The sequence below is a fragment of the Chenopodium album genome, chromosome 6 (genome assembly GCF_948465745.1).
Source record: "Chenopodium album chromosome 6, dcCheAlbu1.1, whole genome shotgun sequence".
Classification (NCBI taxonomy): Eukaryota; Viridiplantae; Streptophyta; class Magnoliopsida; order Caryophyllales; family Amaranthaceae; genus Chenopodium; species Chenopodium album.
In genome coordinates, this window is record NC_137839.1 from 64,518,335 (window position 1) to 64,544,316 (window position 25,982).

A 25,982-nucleotide genomic window follows, 5' to 3' on the forward strand; every position below is an offset into this window, starting at 1 on the left:
TATTTGTTTTTAAAGATTTTCTGTTTTGATTTTATCCTAATATTTTGGAAAATCTGACTTGATAAAACTGATTTTGTAAACGTCTTTTTACTGAGTCAAGGAGGTTGAGAAAATAAAGGAACCACTTCCTTATTGTGTGATTTAGCTTGCTGCTCAAGACTCCACGAACTGCACTTCCTAAATTAATGGAAGTTGTGGTATAGTGGGAGTTGGAAGCAAACGTAAAAGTTTCAAACCGCTTTCCTCTTATATAAATAGGATTAGTTTTCTGTTTTGAAAAGTACACTTGAGCATTACAATACTTAGCTTTTCTAAAAGAGTCAAAAATCCACTTAAGTCCTTGAGTGTCTTTGTACTTAGCATCTTAGTAGTGTTAATTTTGAGTTGTATTGGGGTAGAGTTTGGGTAAACTCTAGAGTGTTTGAGTTGCTTCGAGTGAAGCAAGGGGAAAGAGAGAGATTAGAGTGCTCGACTGATTGAGGGATCGGTTGAGGGGGAACTTAAGTTCGTTGAGGAACTTGAGTTTAGAGTCTTAATTTGTAATAGGTTGTTTGCCCTATTATTATTAAGAGTTGAGTTTAAAATCCCTTGTGGTCGAGGTTTTTCTTCTTGATTAGGGCCAAGAAGTTTTCCACGTAAAATCTCTCTTGCACTTTAAAGTTTTTGTTTAAGTTTATTTAAGAATTTTGCAAAAATTACCCGAGTTCCTCCACAATACAATTCACCCCCCCCTCTTGTATTGTTCATTCGAGTCAACAACTAGTCTTTCAAAAAAAAAAGAAGCCTAAAAAACTTAGCCCATTGTTCTCAAATCTCATCTAATTCTACACCGTTGTATGCTGCAAGTCTTGCCAAATACTCATGCAAATATTAAAAAATACGTGTCTATAATACTTTATAAAAATAAAACATCAATCAAAACTCGTATAAAGCATTTTAGCTTGCAAAGAAGAGGTAAATTAATTACTAACCTCTTTCTAATTTCCCTTGCAATCACTATGAAAGGTACTATCTCATACTATACATCTCATTACATAATAAGCACATTCGGTCCGCAACTATTAGCTTTCTCTTTGGTTTGCACCAACTAATTCTCTGCCTTTTTTGACAAAGTCATAACATTCAAGAAAATGAAGATAAATATTAATATAATTAAATTACAAATATCTTAGATCATTACGTGCGATCAATGTATTACCTCATCAGTAAAGAAGACTAAATTTGGAGGCCACCCCAAATCACAATCCAAGAAAGTTTCTAGTAATGCATATTCAAATACAAAACAACATCTGGAAAGGAGCATCAAGATTCGCTGCTGGTGGAGTAACATGTCTGACTATGGTATCAAGCAAATCCGACATATTCTTAATTAGCTTCTTCAACGGGGCTCTTGGTGTACTCTGATGATGCCCATCCTTCTTTTGCAGAAGCATAGAGAACAGGAAAATCCAACTGTTCCTCTACAAGAGCATTAAAAATTATGTCACGCACTATTAATTTGCAGAGATGGCATAAATCATAAATAAAGTAGCATTCATCAAGCGGCCATTCTCATTTAGATTACAAACCTGTAGCACCAAGATTTGCAAATAGATCAAACACCAGGCTTTCCACTTCACTACATCTCTCTTCAGATGCTGCATAAGCATCATTTAAGCACAAAGAATAACAAATGATCACTGAATGATTCACATATATAAATGAAAATAAAAACACACTTATATGAAAAGTCTAGTACTATATAGAACCCCTCAATTAAAATACAAACAAAACTAATAAGTTAAACAAACTACACATATAGCAAATAGCTAGCTACAACTATATAAAGTATGGACAATAAGAAGTCATCTGCCCCCTGATTCAAGATTAATAGCCTAACCTTGTCCAATCAATATAAATATGAGGCCCATGTCCTGAGCTAATATATATATATATATATATATATATATATATATATATATATATATATATATATATATATATAGTAGTTTTGATGCTAGGACTTACCATTTGACCCAGCCATTGCCGTGTTGATACAACCTGACCAAAATATGGGTCAATCCTGAAAGGGAGTATATGGACTCTACGTTACACTTCCTAACCTTAGATTAAATTTGGAGTATATATATATGTATAGCAAAACGCACATGAAAATTAGAAAGAAAAACACACTATCACCCCTGTATGACCTACTATTTCAGACTTATCTCAGTTCCGAATTTCGGTTTTGAGCTTCAGTTCTGAGTTTCAGACTTATCTCAGTTCTGAATTTCGGTTTTGAGCTTCAGTTCTGAATTTTAGACTGATTTCAAATGAGCCAAAAAAAAAGTCTTTATCTTCAAATATAATTTCATGTTTTCATAACATATGTTCTGTATACTGGCAGATAACATGCAAATGTGCGGAAGGAGGAGATGCACATGCGACAATAATGGCACTTCTCAGCTTGCTGTCAAGCTATTCATGGGATGCAAAGGTAGCCATAGCTCTAATGGCACTAGCAATAGCCTATGGAGAGTTTGGGTTGGTGGTTCAGCTCTTCTCTAGTCATCCTCTCGCCAAGTCTGTTGCTATCCTTAAGCAGCTACCTACAAAGAGGATTGTTGAGTTCAGTCAGCTGCCTCAGTAGTACATCTCAGCTGAGCAACCGCCTTTATCTGTTGCTATGACACACATTCCTACTGCTGCTTACTGGACTATCAAGAGTGTTGTGGCCTGTGCCACACAAATTTTTAGTCTTATTGGCATGAGTTACGAGTGAGTTACTCTTAATCAAAACAATCTAATCTGATCATTAGTTTATTTCCTATCATTCTCCGAGGAAGTAAGTTACGCACTCCATGCAGCACCCTCAAGTGTAATTGATTTTGAGATAGAATTTTTCTTCTTTTCCTCGTACTTTTAGCCAACTCACAGTCTCACACTAAAGGTAGCTTAAACAAAGTTGCTATATTGGAGCAAGTTGTCCCCAATAAAGGAACACACCATGACAACACACAAATTACTAATCTTAAACATCTGTAATCACAATATAGGAACAGATCTTCAAAAGGAAAGAATATCTATCATCTCAAACATCAGTAATCACAATTCAAGACTAAGAACAATGACAACACACAAACTGATAACAACAATGACCCGCTCAACTGGACATAAAAATAAGTTCAAGATCACACATAAAAATAAGCTATGAATTAAGTTCTAAAAGTCGGCTTTGAATTCAGTTCTGATTTTCAATTTTGAATTCAATTCTGATTTTCAGCTCTGAATTCAGTTATGAATTCAATTCTGATTTTCAGTTCCGAATTCATTTATGATTTTCAGTTCCGAATTAAGTTTTGATTTCCAGTTCCGAATTCAGTTATGATTTTTAGTTCTGAATTCAGTTATGATTTTCAGGTCCACTTCACATAAGCCAATATATGTAAAGACCATATATTACATTGAGAAAGATTAAACTTTCATGTAATTTTTTTTTTCAATAGTGGAAAATATAGATAGCACAACATCCTAGGCTAAGAGATTCTAATGGATAGAATATTACTATTAAATGACGATTCATTACATCATAAACTAGCAGAAACCCATGTCTGCTCCATGACAATAAGATGGAATACATTTAGAAGACAAATATAAATTAATCATAATAAAATCTACACAATATTATACAACACATACAGAGACAAGTCAGGTAACTTACCATCACATCTCATTTTAACATTGATGGTCTAGTGGCAGAAATACACCTGTGCAAAACTCTGTTCATTAGGCTACAAAACTGATACTTTAGCAATTTAGTATTACACAAAGCTCTTTGACAGTCATGAGTCAATTCAAGTTTTCCTTTACAAATAAACATAGAAATAATGACCTTCGAATATCCACTTCCTCCCCTTCCCTTCCCCAACCCAAGGCCAAACATCCAATTCCTCCCATCCTGCTCCCCAATGGTGATCGGACATCCAATTTCTTCCCCTTCCGCTCCCCAATACAGCCAATAAAAAGGTCGGAAATTTGTAATTTCGCCACCCTCTCAACAATATGGTATCTAAACTTAGCAACTCCAAAAGAAGTTGCTAAGTTTAGATACTCAACTTTAAGTTTCTTTTGACAAAAAATGTGGGTCCCTTGTCAATATTATAATATATTTTGTATATTTAAGTTTTACCTTTTTCTTTTTTAAAAATAAATACAAATTAGAAAACAACTCCTCACAAAAGAAAAAAGAAATGGATTTGGTGGACCATAAATTGAAAGTGATATTTGTATACTTTAGAGATTCTCACCATTGGAAAATTAGACTTCACATGAATTGCTGAATTGAGAAGTGGGTATAGTATCACCATTGGAGGTAAAAAAACAACTCATTTTGTATTTATATACGCAAACTTGAGTCTCACCATTGGAGATGGTCTAAAGATGACAAATTTAATCACATAATATGTATAAACCCAAAGGAGGATCCAATCCAAAATGAGTTGTATTTACAATGGAGTGAATCAATCAACGTATCTTGTGCAAGAGAGTTAATGAACTCATACGCTTTTGATGCTATTTGTTCAATTTTAGAGATTTTTTAGGTTCATATAATTATTTTTAATAAATAAAGGTTATCATTCATAGGTAAACAAAACACCCCTAGTTTTCAAAAAATGAAAGACTCAAATAACAACTCATTATCAACTTTAAGGTAAGACTACTCGAATAATGCTAAATTAGCTTCAACTAATGTGGATAACTTAATAAAAAAACTTATGGTTAAGTTGGTCTTCTAACATGGTATTAAAGGCAGTGTAACTAAAAATCGTGAATTTGTAACCCATTCACCTCTCTTTAAAGTATAAATTATTCCGTGTCGGCTATAGAATAACCCAAGTCGTGTCCACATCACAAGTCCAACAAGCTAGTGCTCATGTAGGTGATGGGGCGGCGTCTTAAAGTGAGTACATAAATCAATCCAATTTTTGATTAAGTTGGTCCGTTTACTAAAAAGGTTACCATGTTCATTTTTCTCAAGGAATCAAGTAGTTATGCAACTTTAAGTTTCTAACTCAATTCATCTATTATTCCTTCTGTCCAAATGACATGCATCTTTTTGAAAGAATCTCTAGGTTATTATCTTTATTTTCAGTAGTTATGCACATTTAATCTGTTGGTAATGAGAAATTACTGATTATACCCTGTACTAGATTTTCTCCTCTTTTCAATCGGTATTATTGTTATGTTTTCCCTATATCATGCATTTATATCCTATTAGTTTTTATAGTATCAGAGCCACTAATGCAACATCGGGCTTAATATTTGCAAAAAATGAAATCATTTATTGTTTGTCTGATCATATTTACAACTGTTCATTTCCGCTTATTCTCTGGTCTTTCTTCTCGATATATCTTTTCTATTCTTCTTTTTCTTCTTCTTCTAATATGAATTTCTTGTTCACTCTGATATGTAAGGACGAATCTAGGAATTTAATATAGAGTGGGACGGTTCTCTAAAGCTTATTCATAGACAAACTCTGCTTTAGATTACAACAAAGCATAAGAAGGAAAGATTATAAGAAGTACAAATTAGATATTTATACCTTTTAACCAACAAAAAAAGGAGAATTAAAGAATGATTCATAGAAGAGGGATGCCCTCTTCCTCTTCCTACCCCTTCTGTCAAACAGTAAAAGAGTCAATCCTCCATATCTTGAGACAGTGACTCAGAGTAGTTAAAGTCTGGAAGTCCTTAGCCCACTCTCCTTAGGATGCAAATATCTAGCTCCAAGACTGGATCTCAATCAATCTCTCTCAACCTACCACCCCTTATAAAACCCCCTAGCTTGTTGTGTTTGCTTTCTCTTGTTGGAATATTTGGAAAAGAAGAAATTAATGGGTGTTCAATAAAAAAATTAAATTCCTCATGTCATCAAAGTAATTAACTGGTTCATTACTGAGTTCTTCTAAGCTCAACTAGACCTGGCAATCCTGACCCAACCTGATTGACCCAACCCGAATGACCCGACCCTAACTTGAAAGTTGACCCGAAATCATTGACCCGAACCCGAACTAACCTGACTCGACCCGAACCCAACCCGAAATAGAGTTGACCTGAACATGACCCGAAGTGACCCGACCCGAATGACCTGACCCAATATTGACCCGAAATCCGAACTTGACCCGACCCGAAATGACCCAAAACCCAAAGTGACCTGACCCAATTTTAACCCAAATTGATTGACCCGAATTGACCCGCCCGTAGTGACCCGACCCGAATTGACCCGAATCCTAAGTGAATAGGGTGAAATAGTGAATTACTTAGTTTAGGGCTTCTTTATTTCCTACGTAATAGGCACTCATGATTTTTTTTTTTTTTTAGTGATTTTACTTTATTTTTCCAATTTAAAGTGAATTTATTTTGGTGACCTGACACAAACTTGACCAGAATAGACCCGATCCGAATTAACTTGATCCGAATTTGACTGGACCCGAAATTGACCCAAAAATTGATCTTAAAAATTGACCTGACCCAAATAGACCCGACACGAACTTGACCCGAAGTGCTGACTCGATTTTGACTCGAAACCCAAATCGAACCGACTCGACCCGAACCTGACCTGAACATTTGCTGCCCCACCTGAATTGACCCGACCTGAACCCGACCTGAATGACCTGTTTGCCAGGTCTAAGCTCAACCCTTTGTTGTACCTAAGGATCCTCTACACATACTTTCTCTGCTCTTCCATAATGCTCACTTCATGGTTAGAGTAGATGAAGATTTCAATCCTAAGCTGGTTCCCTAGCTGTGGGAGTAGCTGCTATCTGCTACACTTCTTTTAAAGAGAGCGTGGAGAGGAGGTTTTATTATGTAAACAACAATGGAGGATGCTAACTCTCTGCAAGGTTAGTATCTTTAGCTTAGATTAAACAAAAGCTATGGGATGATGTTATTGTGATCACCGATTCAAGAACAGTTCGTTCTTACTAGATTTGTTGATGAGCAAAAGATCAACTATAAATGATTTGAAATAATCAAGAAAAGAGGGGAAAATAAAATAATAACGATTCCAAATTATCAAAATAAGATAAATATGTCTCAACAATGACCAAGATCTATGAAATAAGGGTTTTTAATCAAAGCTAACACAAAGTAAAGCTAGGATATGATTATGGTGTAACCACAAAGATTACAAACTAGCAATCACAAAGAAAGCAAATAATCACAAAGATTATGGGTAGAATAAAAAGTCTCATTAATTTTAAAATTAAGCAAAAGTTGATCCCAAAAGAAAGCTTAGCCCTATTTAAAGGCTTTAAATAAACCCTAAATTTCTTAGATTACACCCCTTGGATTACAAATGAAAGTTCAAGATTAAAAGATAGCAAAAAGAAGCACAAAAGAAAATAATTTGTCCGCTTGAAACAAGGGCTTGGGAGTGGCCGATCTAAAGGGTAGGAGCAGGCTCTGCTCCTTACCATTGAAACTTTAAGTGACGCCTTAGGAGTGAGTGCTCCATTGTGAGGAGTAGGCGCTCCTCTTGGGATAGTGTAATACCCCGTATTTTAATGTATTATATATATATTATTTATTTAATAATAAAATATATTTTGGGTCAAACTATTTTAATTATTGGAATATATAAATAAAACAAGTTTTGGGTCAATAACTAATTAATCTAAATGTAGCCCATTTTCACTATAAGGCTAATCATTTTATTTACTTATTTATTTGGGCCAATTATTCTTCCCATCATACCATTTCTTATGAGGCCCAAATAATTATAATTTACCCTATTTTATAAATATCCCTTTGATCCCCAAATTTGCCACAAAAAAGTCAAAGGGGTAAGCTTTTTTTTTTTCTTTTCCTTCTTCCTTATTTTCTTTCTCTTGTTCTTACTTTTCTTTTCCCCTGCTTCACGTGAACTGCTCACAATGCAAGGAGAAGTTGGAAGCTTTGCTCCTTCACGTCACCCGCCACCTCACACCTGCCACGTGACCAGCCACCTCCGGCCGCCCAGCAGCCACCGGCCAGCCGACCACCACCACCACGGGTCACCTCCTTCTTCCCTTTTCTCTCCTCTTTTCATTCTAGCTATTTTGATGATTTTATTTATGGGTTTTGGTTTTAATTATTCAAAGTATGTTTGATTAGTATCATAATTATGTTTTGATGATTAAAGATTGTAAATTTTAAATAATAAAGTGTTTTATTTTCAGATTTCATAAAATTATAAGTTAGGGTTTTAATTATTAAATTGTTGATTTTTAGGGTTCTAACTCACAATTGATTTGGGGGTTTTATATACCCATTGATTGTAAGTGGTAATAAAGCTTAAAGATTGTATTTTTATGGAGTTTTAATGAAATTTTATTGGGTTTTTGTTAATAGAATAATGCTGGAATTTTTATTTACATACTACTTTTGTGTATTAATTAAAGGGAGTTGATTACCCATAAGTAGAGAATATTTTAAGTGGTTTTAATATAATTTTCAGATTTTTTTTAAAGGGTTTAAGCCTTAAAAAGTATGCTGGAATTTTTATATGAACACTATAATTGAGTTTTCACTTTGTGGTTTTAATTACTCTCTTAAAGAGAGAGTTTTAAAGGTTTTAAACCAAATTTTCAGCTTGTTAGTGAGGTTTTAAAATGTTTAAAAGTTGCTGGAAATTTGTGTATACTAAGGTAATTAATATAGGTTTATTGTCCCTTTATGTAGGAGACTTGGTTCGAGAGGTGTTGTAGTGTAATTGACCATTTTAAGAGCTTAATTGAGGTACGTTCGCGTACTTAGCATATTTTGATGATATAGAATCATGCTAGGCTTGATTTCAATAGTAGTATCATGCTAAGGTTTATGTATGGAATTGTGAATTAATGGTGTTGGTGATTGAATGGTGAAGCATGATTTATTTGTGATGGTTTATGGATTGGAAAATTATATTTTTGGCATGTTGTGTTTGAACCACATTTTTATTTATGGCATGTTAGAAGGCATGATTAATTAAACTACATGTTTAATTATGTTGGGAATATTGAAAAGGAATTTTATTATGGTTCAAATAATTTTTATTGATGCTTTAAGCATGAGGAAGGAGCTATATAAGTGTCTATGTACACAAGGAATAAATTGTATGTTGGTGCCTTTGTGCACTTAAGGTGTTTTTAACAGCGAGGGATAGGATTTTTGGCGCATTATGCGTTTAAGGTGTCTTTGACACTGAGGTAGAATTAAAAAGGGTTCAACATTAAATAATATGTGGTCACTAATTATTCAAGAATTAAATTGGTATGTTTGGTCGATTGAATAATTATTGTTGATTGATTTATTATGCTTTGAGAGTCATCACCAAGTCCAATAACATGTAAATAACGTAAAGTGAAATAGATTACGCCAAAACTCTTGGAACGTATATACCTTGAGTATGAACAATGGGGGGAGTTATGGGGTTTTATATTTAACCATAACTTCTAATGGAGTACAGGACGCTGTACATTCCTTTTTTTTTATTTATTATTATGCGCAGGAATTCCGCCACCTTTGAGTTGTTTTGTCGCTGGCACGGTTAGCTCCCGTGTCAGTTAACCTCAAATTTATTTGGGGGAGGTTAGGAGGTGGAAACCCGTTCGATGCGTAATTAACGCTAAATGAATTAATTAGTGTCTAGTCATTGTGTCTTGTTGATTGGTGTGTGTGCTTGTGAACAGGTGCATTGAGGTAAGGGTGTGTTGATAAGTGAAAGCATGTTAGTGTGTTCATTTACGCTTATGTACTCAGCTTTGCTGATTGTGTGTGTTTGTGTGTTTGGCCATGTCTTTACTTTGGCCCTACGACAACCCATTTTCTAATGGCGAGTAGTGGGGACAAGTAGAGAGGAGGTTTTCAGGTGATGAAGCATATTCATGAATGGGCATGGGTGAAGAGCGAATCATGCTAGTTTCTATAAGTATATGATGTGTTTAACGCTTTAATTATTTATGATATTATTATCATGCATGACTAACGCAAAAGTTTTAAAGTCGGTTTGGTTTTAATAAGGGCCTACAGTGGTTCCAAGTTGTAGGATGGTTTTATTTTACTTCGTTTGACTTTGGTTTTGACTTTACTTTCGTTGGTTGACTTTGCAAGTTGACTTGTTTTGAACGGTTTTGAAGTTAGTCTTCCGCTATGTGTCTTTGATGGTTGCCTTAGTCGTTTTCACGGTGGCGGTAATATCTTAGATATTCCTATTTAAATTTTTAAACAGGGCAAAACGTGTATTTTGAAAGAAAGGAATTTCTAGGGTGTGTTACAGATAGCGCGCGCTCTAAATAAGGGGAGCGAGCGCTCCTCGCGACTGCCTGGACAACTCAACTTCAAACATTCATAACTTCTTTGTTTCTTGCTTAAATTTGGTATATGATCTATCGTTCGAAAGCTCTTGGACTCTATTTTCATCTCCAATTTGAATCACATGAAAACTTTTTGTAAGGAAGAAGATATGGCTGATTGAAATATATAGTTGAGTAATACATTGATAAGGTTTCTCGCTTGGCTAACACATGAAATCTTTGGAGCTTTGATTTATACTAACCAAAAACAAGTTACTCGAGTTTGATGATGGTCAACCCTAAGAGGTGACCACCAAGGATTTTAGCACGACTACTTCTTATAGTTCCTCTACCAAGTTCTAAGCACCCGCATCAATAAATGCTTTAACTTGTCTAATACTTACAGGGAATTCATATTAGAGAATAGGGTGAAGAGTTTTCAGTGTCTCCCAAGAAAAGCAGTACAGCAGGCCCATCTCATGACACACTAAGGGCCTGTTCCGATTGACTGAACTCAGCTGAACTGAACTGAACTGAATTGAACTGAGCTGAACTGAACTGAACTTATTAATTAGTGATTTTTAACTACGGATTAGTGATCTTTGATTATTTATTGATTATTTATTACTATACATATGTGTATATACAAATGTACATATTATTGTTATTATTATTATTATTATTAATTATTGATGATTATTATTATTTATTGATTATTATTATTATTATTATTATTATTATTATTATTATTATTATTATTATTATTATTATTATTATTATTATTATTATTATTGTTGTTGTTGTTGTTATTATCATTATTATTATTATTTATTGATGATTATTATTATTATTTATTGATTATTATTATTAGTATTATTATTTCAATTATTATTGTTATTATTATTATTATTATTATTATTATTATTATTATTATTATTATTATTATTATTATTTATTGATTATTATTATTATTATTATTATTTATTACTTATTGATTATTATTATTATTATTGTTGTTGTTGTTGTTGTTGTTGTTGTTGTTGTTGTTGTTGTTGTTGTTGTTGTTGTCGTCGTCGTTGTAATAAGAGCTTAAAAGAATGAAATTTGGCTTTATATCATTAGCAATATCATTAGACATAAATTAAGAACTGAATTGAACTAAACTGAATTAAACTGAACTGAATTTCAACGGAAGAGAACAGACCCTAAGTTGGCCTGGCAGTTGGAGGAAGTGATATCTTATGAAATTTTGAAACCAACCCCTTCAATGATTGTAATAGTACTAGTATGACTAGTCTCATCAGGAACTTGCTATTTGAATCTTTTATATTTTCATGTAACTCTAATGGGCTTCTTATGCCATATGACAATTACTATAATACGTTTTCTAACCTCCTTGATGTGGCCTAAATAATCTAGTTGAACACTTAAATCTCTTTAACCTAAAAAAAAAGGGGCTGATTGGTTGATCAGCATTTTGAGCAATAAATGTTATAAACCGCTCATAAGTTTATATAAAAGCATAGCTGATAAATAGTGTTACTCCCTTCGTGTTTTAATAAATGTTACATTTATCAAATATGACCGTATTTTAATAAATGCTACACTTTTTTTTTTGGCAAAAAAACTACATTTTAATATTATGACTCTCTGCTTTCATGGTCCCCATCCAAACCTGCAACTATTTTTTAAAATTATTTCTTCCCTCTCACATCATTACTTCTGAATAAATTATTAATTCTACTATCTTTCTTTTAGAATTTTTTTAATACTCCAACTATTCCACTATCTTTTATTTTATTTACGGTGTGTTTTGATTGAAGGAAATGGAGGGAAAGGAAGGGAAGAGAAATGGAGAGATGGAGTATCTTTCATTTGGATAGCAAATGAGGAAGGGAGAGAATTGGAGGGGAGAGAAATGGAATGGTTAAATTGTAGGAAATTAATCCCTCCAACAATAGAGAGATTTGGAAGGAAAACTCACAATTCTTCCCTCCCTTCCTCTTCTCCTCCCTCCCCTTCTTTTCCATCCCCTTTCTTTATCCAAACAAACTGTTAAGCCAATTAAATTGTCTAGATTCATGTAATGATTAAAGTGTAACACTTATAAAAAACCACGGAGGGAGTATGTATGTAAATTCAAATCCAAATGATGGTTCTTTTTTTGAATAGCAACCAAATGATGGTTCTTATTACTCCATTAGTTTTGATAAAGCCACTAGAGCAGGAGATTGCAAATCTTAGAATAGATATGTGGAGATAGCTAATAGCTCTAACAATTAAAAAGAAAATTGGATTCATTTAGGGAACTGTGCTCAGCTTAGATTTGCTTATACAGAATATCCTGTCAATAAAGACAAAACAATGGAATATCCTGTAACTCTATGTAATTTATTGGCTAGAATTAGCTAGTTTGCTTTTCATACACTCGCACATTGCACACCTTAATGTCCACCCAATCGATCCTTATATAAAACAATGGAACCCAAAAATTTCCCTTTATAGCCATCAAATTATTTGTCTTATACTAGGAAATTTTAAACAAGACACGCTATATCTAACAACGTAAAATAGCAAAACAAAATACACGTTTAAATTAAACAAATGTGTGCACTACTCTTAAAATTATCGGTAAATTAAACTAAATACACGTTTTTTCAAGGGCTATATAATGTTTTACTTTCGTTATCATTAATTATTACGCGTAGAGACTTCTATCACTATAACAATGACATGGTTATTTATTTTTCCTACTCGGCTAGCTCCCGAGTTAATAGGCCCCACTATTGAAGGGTAGGGATATTTGGTTGGAAGATAGTTTAATGCGTAATTCAAATTCTATTAATTAATAAATTTTAAATTAAGCTTATAAATGGTAAGTTTGAATGTATTGTGTGGCACACATATTTAATAATTTTATGATTTTATTGTTGAAAACTAAAAAATAAAACCCTAATTTTGTGAGATCCTACCTAATTGAAAAGATGTTATTGTAAGATACTTCCTCCATTTTTAAATTTTTTACACAACTTTTCATTTACGGCCGTTTTTAAATACTTACTCCATTTCCTTTTTTGAAAAGGTTTTACAATATTTAATTTATTTCTCTCAGTTGGTGGACCTAATATAAATCATATTTTATTAATTTTATATTCTCTCTCCTCCAATTCTCTAAGAGTTAAGGTAATAATTAGGGACTAAAGTTTTATACTTTTCACCTTTTGGGACCTGAACTTTTTTTTTTCACCGTTTGGGACCTGTGGTTAAATTTTAAGCCATTTAACCCATCTGAAAAATTTACTAACCAACTTGAGCATTAATTGGAGTTATATATATATAAAAAAGTATTCCAAACCAAAAAAACATCGTGAACATCAGCTATAGAATTTTTTTTTAGCAAAAAAAAAAAAAAAAAACCCTTTTATGTTCCAATTATTTTACCTTAAACTAAAATAGCAAACCACAATCCAAAATTTCAAAACAAAAACAACAGCATCCAACATCTACAACATCATGCAGCTTCCAACATCCAAAAATAGCAGCAAGCTTTCTTCATATAATATTTACTTTTTTTTTTTTTTCCAAATTCCCTTTTCTTGCTCTCCCAAAACCAATGTTTCAGCCTACAATCACAAGTATGAAATGGTGAAACAGCCAAACAGAAGATGTAGGGCTTGTTTGGCATCATTTTTGGTTTTCAGTTTTCAGTTTTTTTTTTTTTTTTTAAACTAAAAACCAAAAACAGGAAACAAGAAACAAGAAAAAGGTATTTTCACTTTTTTGTTGTCAGTTTTCAAAATTATCATGATTTTAATAAGTCTTAATATTTTTTGATCCATTATGTAACATATGTAATATACTTTTAAAAAACAAAAAACCAAAAAACAGAAAAACACAGCGATACCAAACGCACCCGTAGTTAAAAATTTTCAAATTGCAATTTTTTTCTACTCCGTGTATTTGTTCTTTAGGCATTCATTTGTCGTTGCATAATTGAATTAAGAAGATGGTTTTCTTACCTTGCATTTTAATGAAATTAAAGCAACCTTGTTGGTCCATTATACAATGAACTTTGTTGTGTTAAATGATTTGTGTTTATGCATGACTTGACTGACTTGGTACAAATACATGACTTGATTGAGGTGGAATTGTTTTAAGATGCTTAATATACCGCTAATTCTCTGCACTAAAATCAGCTTCAAAGCTTCAATTTTTTTTTCAAAGGGAGGTTGATGATGAAGGAGTACTCTGATGAACAATGAGAGTTGAAAAGACACCCTTTTTTTTTTTTTTTTTTTTTTTTTTTTGGAGAAACCAATAAAAATTCTCTTTGCAAATAAATTAAACCTAAAATAATTAGTGGGTATCAATGCTTAACCATAGTTAATTTATTTGTTTAAAATTCTTTCTTAGGTCTCAAACGGTGAAAGAAAAAACTTCGGGTCCCAAAAGGTGAAAAGTATAAAACTTTAGTCCCCAATTATTACCTTAACTCAATTCTCTAAACTACTTTTGATTTTTATAATTTTTTTTAATTCTTCCACCTATTCCACTACCTCCATATTTTATTACTTTTTTCAATTTCTCCTAAAACTCTGTGCATAGAGAAATGAAGCAAGTAAAAATGGAGGGAAACTAATAACGAATAAAAAGTAAAATGTTTTAATATAGGAAAATTTGCGTCACGGAATCTTTTAAATGGACTTATTTGCAAGGAAGGACTTTATAAATCGAAAGTGGTATAGAAGGACTTTTTAAACATTTTAGGTTGTGGCAGGGGACCTTTGACGTCGAAAAGTGGGAATTAACCATAAAAGTCCGGCGTTGACCGCCACGTGAGTGGCACATGATTACTTAAAACTTTTTTTTTTCCTTTTTTTCCAGAGGAAGCCCCATTTAATCAATTTGATAAACAAAATTTGTTTATCAAATGTCAAAATGGTAAATAAAACAACATAAATACCCAGTTATCATGGCATTTTCGTAAATATATCAACAACAGTGAGACCCATATTTAATAAAAATTTGTTGATTCATTTACAATTTTGCCATTTGAGAGAGTGAGGGATAACTCAAGTGGCTAGAGCTTCAATTCCCTACCGATTCCAAGAGATTATGGGATCGATTCTCACCCCCTGCCCTTATGGCTCTCTTAACACAAAAAAATAAAAAAAAAAATAAAAAAAAGAAGACAATTTTGCCATTTGATATCATATACGTAGTAGATAAACTTGTATTTTCTCTTTTTCCCACATTTCCCTCCCTTTTCCCCCTAATTCCCTAACCCTTTTATTTCCCTCCAAATTTTATTCTCTCTCCTCTATTAAGTGATATGAACCCAGTAATGAAATTCAATTGTAATCAATTACTCCCCCAACTTCCCCCCTGCTGCACATTGAATTCCACTCAGAAAGTCAGAATAGATGATGAGTTGATGACTTTACTTGCTGAGATACGCATATTCCACTCAGGAAGCCCACAATTGCACTTTGCTATCTTTCTTCCACGTGAAAACATGCTGCAAGATGCAATTTCACCAAACATAAACAATTACTTCCTTAATTTAGATACTTCACACATAAACCCTAATTTTCAATACAACATTAGACAACAATGAATTTGAACAACATAATTCCTATAATATATTACTTTTGGCGGATTTTGACCCTTAACCTAATTTTCTTACATTGAGTCATCTCAAACTAGGGTTCTCCTTATTATAGTGTTCTCATCCTTTTCATTTTAAGAGAATAAGATTGATTAAGGATCTAGATTATCAAGAATTATAGTAAAGTACTAATATGATACGTAATCCATCTTCAAACTCTAAGTGGTTAATTTTTTAGATTATTAACTTTAATATCATTGGAACAAATTATAAATCAATTGGTATACAACGGATGATAATCCATTATCAACATCCATAGTCATAATAATAACATTTATAAGCTCATGTCAAAAATTTGAAAATATATATATGCAATGCAAGTAGCATATCTGGGTTAAATCATCTAACAGAACACTTTTTATTTTTTTAATTTTATTTTATTATATATATATATTTTTTTTTATGATAAAACTAAGGCAAAATTGGCCTCAACACTCTAAATTATGACTATACTGCACCCAGAATCTTCTACTTTTCTTAGTGGCCCCAAAACACTACAAACTAATAAGTTGAATGCAAAGTGCACCTTTAGTGAGTTTTCCGGCCACCATTCTCACAAAAGCCGGTGAAAATATCTACAAAAATTCACCGACTCCGGTGTGAATGGTGGCTGGAAAACTCACTAAAGGTGAGCTTTTCACCCAAGGTATTAGTTTGTGATGTTTTGATCACTAATCAACACGGTGCTGGGTTCACTCAAGCCATAATTTAGAGTGTTAAAGACAAATTTGCCTAAAACTAACAATCAACTATTTTTCAAATATAATTTTCGTTAGGTAGTCTTAATCCTTCAATAATTGTTTTTATTTTTTCAATCTAACTTAAAGGCTTTGAAATGACATACATAACTACATACGTTGCATTGGCTTCCTTGTCACAATAACTTGCTGTAAGTATACAGTATAAACATGCAATCCATGACCACTACTCCCGTCTTCAATATCACATAGTTTTAAGACTTCACTTTTATGCGCAATCAATTCCCAATATGTTGACAATTCTAGTTTTCGTTTTTTCTATGGTTTGCGGAGTTTTGGTTAATGGTGAACCAAAAGTGCCATGTTATTTCATTTTTGGGGACTCATTGTCCGATGTTGGAAACAACAACCACCTTGTAACATTGGCTAAGGCAAATTTCTCGCCTTATGGCGTTGATTTCCCTGGAGGTGTATCCACTGGAAGGTTTACCAACAACCGGACTGTTGATGACTATATTTGTAAGTACACCTTGTTGATCAACTTTACCTAAGCACTAATCTCCCGGTGAAGTTACTTGCACTTTTTAAGTAGTAAACGCTTTGTCCTCATAGATTTGGAAATGTATAATCCTTGATGATATTTATATTTCATTTTTTTTTATTATTTTTTTATACCGGTCAATTAAACACATTAAAATGTTGTCCGCCTAGTGAACAATATGAAACAAATTAAATAGGGACGAACATAAATTACAAATTTGTAAATATTGAAGGATTTGTAGCTCATAAGAGTTAATAATATGTTCACTTAGAATTGGCAAGTTTTGTTAAATCCGCTATGCTATCATATATAATATTGTAATGTATATTCAAAATGTTGGATTCACAGCTACATTTCTTGGATTCAACAAGTCTATAACACCATATAGAGATCAAATGGATCAAGATATATTGAGAGGTGTCAATTTCGCATCAGGTTCTGCTGGAATCCTTATTGAAACTGGATTTGAATTGGTATGATCATAAATTCTACTCGTATACGTACTACACATGTTTTATATATCCTTATAATCTACTAATAAAAAACCACGAATTTTCAAGCATGACAAGCTAGCTAGAATATAGTTCATAAATAAATGAAGATTGATTCTAAAATCATAAATTCATACTTACAATATTTTTTTGGTACGTGACACAAGCCAACATTTTTTTACTAAACATATCTAATCGTATGTATTCATCATAATTTTGTTCTTACATTTATTTCAGGGTGATCGTGTATGGTTGGATCGACAAATACTTAATTATATGAAGACCATCTTAAGGCTTCAATTTATGGTTCGCGGTCCAGTTTCTAAGTACTTGAACAAGTGCTTGTACACTGTTAATATTGGTAGCAATGACTACCTTAATAATTACTTCTTGCCACTACTTTATCCTTCAAAGAGGCTCTTCACCCCTGATGAGTATGCTAATCGATTAATTGCTCGATATAGACTACAATTACGGGTATGTTCTTTGTTCCTTCTCACCTCCGATCCCTCTAAACCTACATACGACGACTATGTCTACAAACTAATCTTACTTTTGTTTTTGTTGTTGTGTTAGACGCTATATAATACTGGCGCTAGAATGGTAGTAGTTTTCGGCATTGGTCAACTAGGTTGCGTGCCGGCTCAAATGATTATGAACAATACAACTCAATGCGTAGATGAAGTTAACGAAGCCGCTAAGATATTTAATACAAAGCTTGAATCGCTTGTGGATGATTTCAATGCAAGGCTTCCTGGGGCCAAATTTACGCTCATTAATTTCTCAGCCTTCCAAGCTTTAAATCCCCTTCCAGCAGGTACGTCGTTTGACAATGAAACTAGTTTTTTGACACGGGCGCTGCCCCGGGTCATTATATGTATATAAAAATACTATATCAAAAAAAGTAAAATACATTGGTGGTTTTATAAAAACAATATTGACCATTTGTTAATTCATTATTTAATATGAAGTAACCTAAATGTTATATCGTATCAATTTATTTTACTTGTTAAAGCGATTTTTTTTTTTCAGCTATATATCATAAGAAATGTTTCTTCAAGTAACATATTTCGTGGTTAACGTAAAAACTATATCGTATCAATTTGTTTTACTTGTTAGAGAAAATTTTTTTTCCAGCTATGTATCATTAAAATTCCTTCTAGTAACAAATTTCGTGGTTAAAAGAAAAAACCTTAATTTAAATTTGGGTTTCACATTTTAATACTTAAATATAAGTATATAACATATACTTAAGGTTGAGTAATGGAAAGAAATGAAATTAATTTTATAATTATATTGTTGTCAAAATTTACACATATAAGTTGGCAATTAAAATTTTTGAATTTATGAACATGCATAACTTTTTTTTAATACAACTTTATTATCATAAGATTTGTTGTTGGAGTGATGGTTAAAGTTTATCTTTAATGAAGATGAGGTCATGGGTTCAAATACTATTGCTCACAAATTAGGAGAAAAAAAATAGAGAAAAAAATGATGATGTCAAAAATAGCTTTGGCGGGAAAAAATTTCATAAGAAATTGACAAGTGTAATCTAATGATGTCAGCATGTTTTGTTTTAGTAATAGTTAATAGATATTGATAATGTTCGGTCCCAAGCTATGACAAGATCATTAAATTACATGAAATCAGCTATGACACGTTTGATCCATGACTCAATCCTCTCTTTTCAATTAAACGGGTAATAATATATATAGAGCTTAGGGTTATATAAGTATTAAATATACTTCATAAAATGGAATTAAGTTGGAAATTCGTGACAAAATCATGCGTAGATTTGTGTAATTAATGTTTTTATCTTTAATATTTCAATTTTTAGATTCTTATACTCTGTGCATAGTTTATCATTTTTCCAAATAAAATTATGAAGTACTTCATCCGTCCTCGTTTGATAGTCACTTATGCCATTTTTGGTGACCCAAAATGTTACTCTCTCCATGTTTTTTTAAGTGTTACACTTCCCATTTCCGGCCGTGTTTTTTTAAGTGCTACACTTCCTTTTTTGGCAAAAAGCTACATTAAAATATTATACCTCTCTCCTCTCATGGTTCCCACTCAAACTCACTTTTACTTTTTTATTATATCTTTCCTCTCACATTCATTACTTTTCAATAAAATATTAACCCTACTATCTTTATTTTATAATTTTTTAATACTCCAACTACCCCACATACCTCTTATTTTATTTAAGTCAATTAAATTGTCTAAAAGTATGTGCCGGTCAAATTGTAACACTTAAAAAAACACGGAGGGAGTAGTTACATTTGCTTTTTCCAAGTACCATTAGTACTTTTTTTTTTACCAAAATAATCTCCCATTTGCAAAAATATTTGTGCAAATTTAACTTTTTCATGTAAATTATACTTTCCCATATACTTTAATTACTTTCTCTCTCTACTTTTTTGCATATCCAATGTAAATTTACATTTTTAATGTATTTTTGCTACTTCTCATTTATATTTATTAATTCCCGTGATTTTTCTTCAAAAATGACTATCAAAGGGCCGGGTACATATACTCCCATGTTCTTTAGTTCTCTTAATATTATTCCAATTTTCCTTTTCAGTTTATCACTTTGAGTTTGATTTATACTAAATTTGATTGTAGCTTATAGGGACCACACCTTTTCCTCCAATAATCATTACATTAACCCCACCGCTTTATTCTCTCATGAACTATTTTCAACCAAAAACTTAAAAAAAAAATAACTCTACTTTTATGGGGCAAAAAATAAGACAAAGAGGTATGTAGTACTGTCATCAACTGTATAACATAACGGAATGACATCTAGTGTTAGAAGTCTTTAATTTAAAGATGTTGCATATATTTAAATCTTGTATAAACTATACTTTATATTTTTAAAACAGGAGTTAATGATATGCAGTATGTTACTTGAACTCTTAATTTTACCTCATATATATACCTATATAAGCCCTCAATACTTTGAACATGAATAGAATACTTGGACAATTTATTTTTAGTTCTAAATCATGGAATCCAAATAGCAAAGTCAGACACTTAACACATGTATTCTTGTCAGACTGTCAGTCATGGATATTTGAGTCCTGAGTAATATAGTACAAAACAACTTAACTTCTAGCTATAAAATCTTATGCGAAAATCTAATCAACTGATGCAGATATCAATACGAGCTCGCCTTGTTGCACATTGAATATTGTTTTCGAGTGTGAGCCTCACAGTACACCATGCGCCAATCGGGACTTATATGCGTACTTTGACGGAGTTCATCCAAGTGATGTTTTTAATGGAATGGTAGCAGAAGCTGCATATAACACTTCAGATCGTCGGATCGCTCGTCCGATGAATATCAATCAATTAACAAACAATCAGAAGGGCAAATCAACATACTGATATGAGTGATACCATTATTGTTGCTCCAAATTTGCTTATCTTTGATCAACATCTCATATATGCGATCATTCCCGTTTTTTTTTTTTTTTTTTTTTTTATTTTTTTATATATATTTTTTTTTTTATTTTTTTATTTTTATTTTATTTACTTATTTAAATTTTTTTTTATTTATTTATTTCATTTTTGTGTTCATAATAAAATTGATTACAGAATGATATGATATCTGTTTTTTTTTTTTCTTACTATGCGTCCTCTTTTAACTAAAATGTTGGAAGTATTTGTTCATGTTAGAAATAAATTGGACCATATAATAAATTTTTTTTTATCTTCAGTTAGACGGGTTATCTTATGACCCCATTGTTGTTAATTATCATTCTATAGTGCAATATCCAAAGTATATATGTTTGTTTATTCAAGTTTGTATTTCTAAATTTGCATATGGTATTTAAAAGCTCAAACTAGCATTACATACTTTATGTATTAGTCAAAGGTAAAGACTACACATACAATTGTTGTATGTGGTCCCTACATACAATTCTAATTTGTCTTGTCTTTATTAGCTAGAATAATGGGTCCAAGTTTCATTATATTCAATATATAATCCGTATTTGACTTCTAATTTTCTACCCTTTTCTGATGATGTGTCAAATTTCTAATGGTGTTGTATGTAGGGACAACATACAATGGTTAGTTGTATGTGTATCAACTTCAAAACACCACCAACTATGGTGTTAGGTGCGACGCGTGTCTTAAATGAAAATTTTTGGTCACTTTTTTCACCGGATGAGGTGAATCCATACGTGCCAAATGGATGAGAATTGTTCACCATTCCTTTTAATTGTTCTAGAGAGTGAAGATTCACCTCCTCCGATGAATTAAATTGGCTGGAAATTATCATTTAAGTCATCACGCATTGCACCTAACACTATATTTGATGGTGTTTTGGTTATTACACAAAGTTGAGGGAACTTAGTGTACCTAAGTGTAGACATCTACTTTTGGCCTCCTGTCCCGACATGAAGTGCAATGACGATAAATAAAGCCATCTTCGTGTTGGATCGAAGTGAAGAATAATTATGGATAACTGGATAAGCCATAAAACACAAAAGACTAGCCCAAAATAAAGAAAAAGCCAAAACAAAGGTCCAATTAACTAAACCCGATAATAATTAGGCTTAAGCCCATGCTTAAACCCTAATAATGACGGATTTAGGAGCGCATAGGTTAAAACTTAGTGGTGCCGCAGAAAAAGCCGCGCGCATCTCACAAAGTCGCGTTGGGCTGCCGCGTGCAACTATTTCAGTTGCGCGCAACACCCAACGCAACTTTCAGAGTTGCGCTTCGAAAGATTCAGAATTATTCGGAATTACACGGAAAATATAAAATCGAATCTTATCATAAAGCCGCGCGCAAGACTAATAGTTGCGCTGCTCAATAACTTGCGCTGGATGCCGCGCGCAACTTCATTTGTTGCGCGCGACACCTGCTGCGGCAGATTGCTCAAAACCCCAAGCCTAATCATTCTCTATAAATACGAGCTTAAACCGAGGCTTCAACAGACAAGAAATGAACCTAAAAACTCTGGCGAAATAACTTGTGAACTTGTGCAACCTAGCCCTCTTGTCCTAAACACTCACCCTTTCGATACTTTGTTACTACGGTGGAGGTTCCCCAACAAGAAGGTGTCCATAAGTGTTCTAAACGGAGATCTAGCAAAGAGAAGTGGTAAATTCCCAAGCACTTAGTTAAATCACCTTTATTTTCTTGTTTAAAATGACTTTAATTAATTAATTAGTGTTGTTTTATCACCTTTAATATAATTAATTAATCAATTCCATATAGCATCTTGCGTTAAATAAAGATTAGAATTGAATTAAATAATTGTTGGTTGATCACTTAAGCCAAGGCAAATCTTGTTTATTTTCTTGTTCTTTCACGAATATTATTAAATAAGAATAACGACTTTGCAATGTAATTCCTACGTGAATTAATGTTTGTAAATAAAATCAACTAACATAGTTTTAGGTATCGCGTTGCATATATTGTTTGTTGATGAAATTGTGAAAAAGGAAGAGCTAGTAGAGGCCTTACTAGGGCTAGGATGATGATTCCCCTCTAAAAGGAACGTTATCTTAGTACCCTCGCTCCCGAACTCATTTCTGGTTTATAGACGAATTTGGGCATGGGTAAACTTATGATTTGTGCTAATTATTCCATGAACTCCGATCCACATGGAAGAAAGACATGAACGAGGTTTATGAGTTTTTCCTAGAACTCATTGGCGACTCCTACTTGTTATTTATAAAAAAGCGTGATGATAGAATCAATTCTAATTCAAGGTCCTCAAACAGTCAGGAATTCAAATCCTACTACACTTTAACAAGTGTAAAGTCGTAGGCTTTTAAGTGGCCAAGGGCATTTAAGGAGAGTACCCCTTACGATAGGATCACCCTCCTTACACTAAGCCATAGTTCAGGGTGTTGTTGCCAATTTTGCCTATGAATTATTATATACTTCTTCTCATTAATATAAAGTTAAAAAAGGGGAAAGATAGTGGAACTAGAAAAAAAAAAGAAATAAAATGAAAATTGTGGCGTATGTTCTTTTTACATTAAAAAAAGGCTTTCTCTAAGGGTTGGAATGGATTGGGTTTATTAAGAAATTAAGGGATTGTTTATTTCACCTTATTTTCTCTTATATAATTTGGTTTAATTTGATCTGATTTGATTTTCTGATTTAACCAAAATTTAATCTTATTTGTGTATGATAATCTATATAAACAAAAAAATATATCAATTGGGGTCTTGTTAATTAGATTCGTAATGATATGTATTTATTTATTTATTTATTTATATATAGTTTTCATAATTATTTTCTTTAAGAAATTAAAAATATTAAGCAATAAAAAAAACCCGTACATGATAGAGTACTAGGACACTAATTCAAGGGAGTAGAATTTTGGGGTCATTTTTCAATCATACAATTAGCAAGACGGTAAAGTATTCACCTATATATTAAATTCTCGTATACCTTTCCTTTTAAAAATGTACTTCGTAATAAACTTTGCTCAAAGAATTTGAAGATATATTGATTATTTGTCAATTAGGATGTGGATTAATATCAGCCTTTTCATATCTTTGCATATTAAATTGAATTGTATGCATTTATTCGAATTTTTAAAATTCAAAAAGAAAAAAAATAATAGATATAATTTTAAACAAAATCTTATACCTAGTCAAAGGTCATATTATAAGTGTCAGATGATATGAACTCCTTGATTAGAAGTATTTCCATTGATCAACATTTATAAGGTCACATTGAGAATGCTAATCATATTAAGTAACTAACAACATATGTAAAGATATCATAAAAATATTCTGATACAAAATATATCCTAAATCTAGGATGAAAATATTTTACGGATATTCTTTATCACACCCTCGCAGTCAGAGCGGGAGAAAATCGGATGCTCGGATTAGATCTAAATCTTGCATCAAACGATGAAGGATTATGATAATCCGTGATCAAAAGAAAAGCAACCAAAGAGTGTCGGTGATGACGAGGAGAGCCATAGCCACAATCTACGCATAAGAGAGAAGAGTGCTATTGGCCCAAGGAGAAGTTAAAGGGCCACGCACGGGTTACGAGTTTAGGCCATGTTGAAAATCCGGAGAATAGGAGAGGATCGGACCACACACCGTCAAAAGAGAAAGCACCAAATGAATAAAAGTTAATAAAATTGCTCGAGAATATACTAAATTCCTACCACTTAACCACTTGGAAACATCTCTCTCTTAAAAAAAAATCACACAAGGAGATAAATCTCACCAAAAACTAATACAAAGTAGTGGGTGCATTTAGAGAATGACAAAGCCCACCGTATAAATAACTACTGCAATAAAACTTTCACTCACTAAAAGATAGCTCATCTCTTTAGGTATTTAGAGCTCTTCACCAATCTTCTTCATCGCCTTCCATCCCCAAATTCATCAAAATTCAGGGTAGTATTAGAATTAAAGAATGACTTGTTTGGAAACCATCATTTCATTTCAAATGATTGCTAGATTTGTCCTAAATAACCTGTTTGGGAATTATAAGAATTTGCATTTGGATTTGACTTAAATTCTAGCCTTCAATAATCTAGTTCATTTTATAGAATTTGAAATCTAATATCAATTGATGGCATTTCAAATTTTTTGAACCATTCTACTTATCTTCCTCCTTTTGATTTTCCCCAATTATTGTAAAATGTCTACTGACTACTCGATCTTAAGTCACCGTGAATAATGTCTAAATTTCTCTCTCTTACCCACTATAAGCAATCTCCATTGATGTCCCATCGCAAACCTTCATAGATACCACATTTACCTTCCAACAATGGCGGCACCGCAGCATCATCTCAATATTCATAAACTAGTATCTAAAAATGTTGAAGCTTGAAGGTTTTGATGATGATGAATTAAACTAAGCAAACTTTGAATCTAATAAAAGTTTTCTAAGTGTTGTGATCTAGACAGGTGAAGTTAACTTTGGAAGTGGAAGAGTAGCTTTGTCTTTCAAGACTCTAAAAAGCTCAAGGAAAGTTAAGATAAAAAGAAGAAGAGTTCCCTCACAAGAACTAATAAAGTTCCCTTAACGGAACCTGAAGACATCAAGGAATGAAAGTGACTTGGTCTGCGACAGAGACAGCAAGTTCTGAAAAACTTGGTCTCCGAAGTTCCAGTTTAAGACTGAGAGAATATTGACAGCAGGAACTTAGTCCTGGACTGCGTGAAGCCCAAGCATCCTACACAATTAAATTATTGGCGCACCAATTTAGGTTAAATAATGTTTCATCTTTAGAAATTATTGTAAATATTAATGTCAAGTAGGTTATGCATGAGATTTAATAGAAAA

General features: G+C 32.5%; 1 protein-coding gene and 1 long non-coding RNA gene across 2 annotated transcripts; one reads left to right on the forward strand and one right to left on the reverse strand.

The window, feature by feature from the left end:
- Nucleotides 1-1,139: 1,139 nt before the first annotated feature.
- Nucleotides 1,140-3,974, reverse strand: LOC145635016 (uncharacterized). Its single transcript, XR_014113737.1, has 3 exons — nt 3,701-3,974; nt 1,569-1,637; nt 1,140-1,460 (listed from the first exon to the last, which is right to left on the reverse strand). It is a non-coding gene; the product is annotated as an uncharacterized LOC145635016 (long non-coding RNA).
- Nucleotides 3,975-16,981: 13,007 nt separating this feature from the next.
- LOC145637056 (GDSL esterase/lipase At4g18970-like) lies at nt 16,982-21,581 on the forward strand. Its single transcript, XM_081688570.1, has 5 exons — nt 16,982-17,180; nt 17,551-17,675; nt 17,931-18,170; nt 18,270-18,510; nt 20,854-21,581. The coding sequence occupies exons 1-5, from the start codon at nt 16,982-16,984 to the stop codon at nt 21,084-21,086; spliced, it is 1,038 nt and encodes a 345-aa protein (XP_081544696.1). The 3' UTR covers nt 21,087-21,581.
- Nucleotides 21,582-25,982: the final 4,401 nt, after the last annotated feature.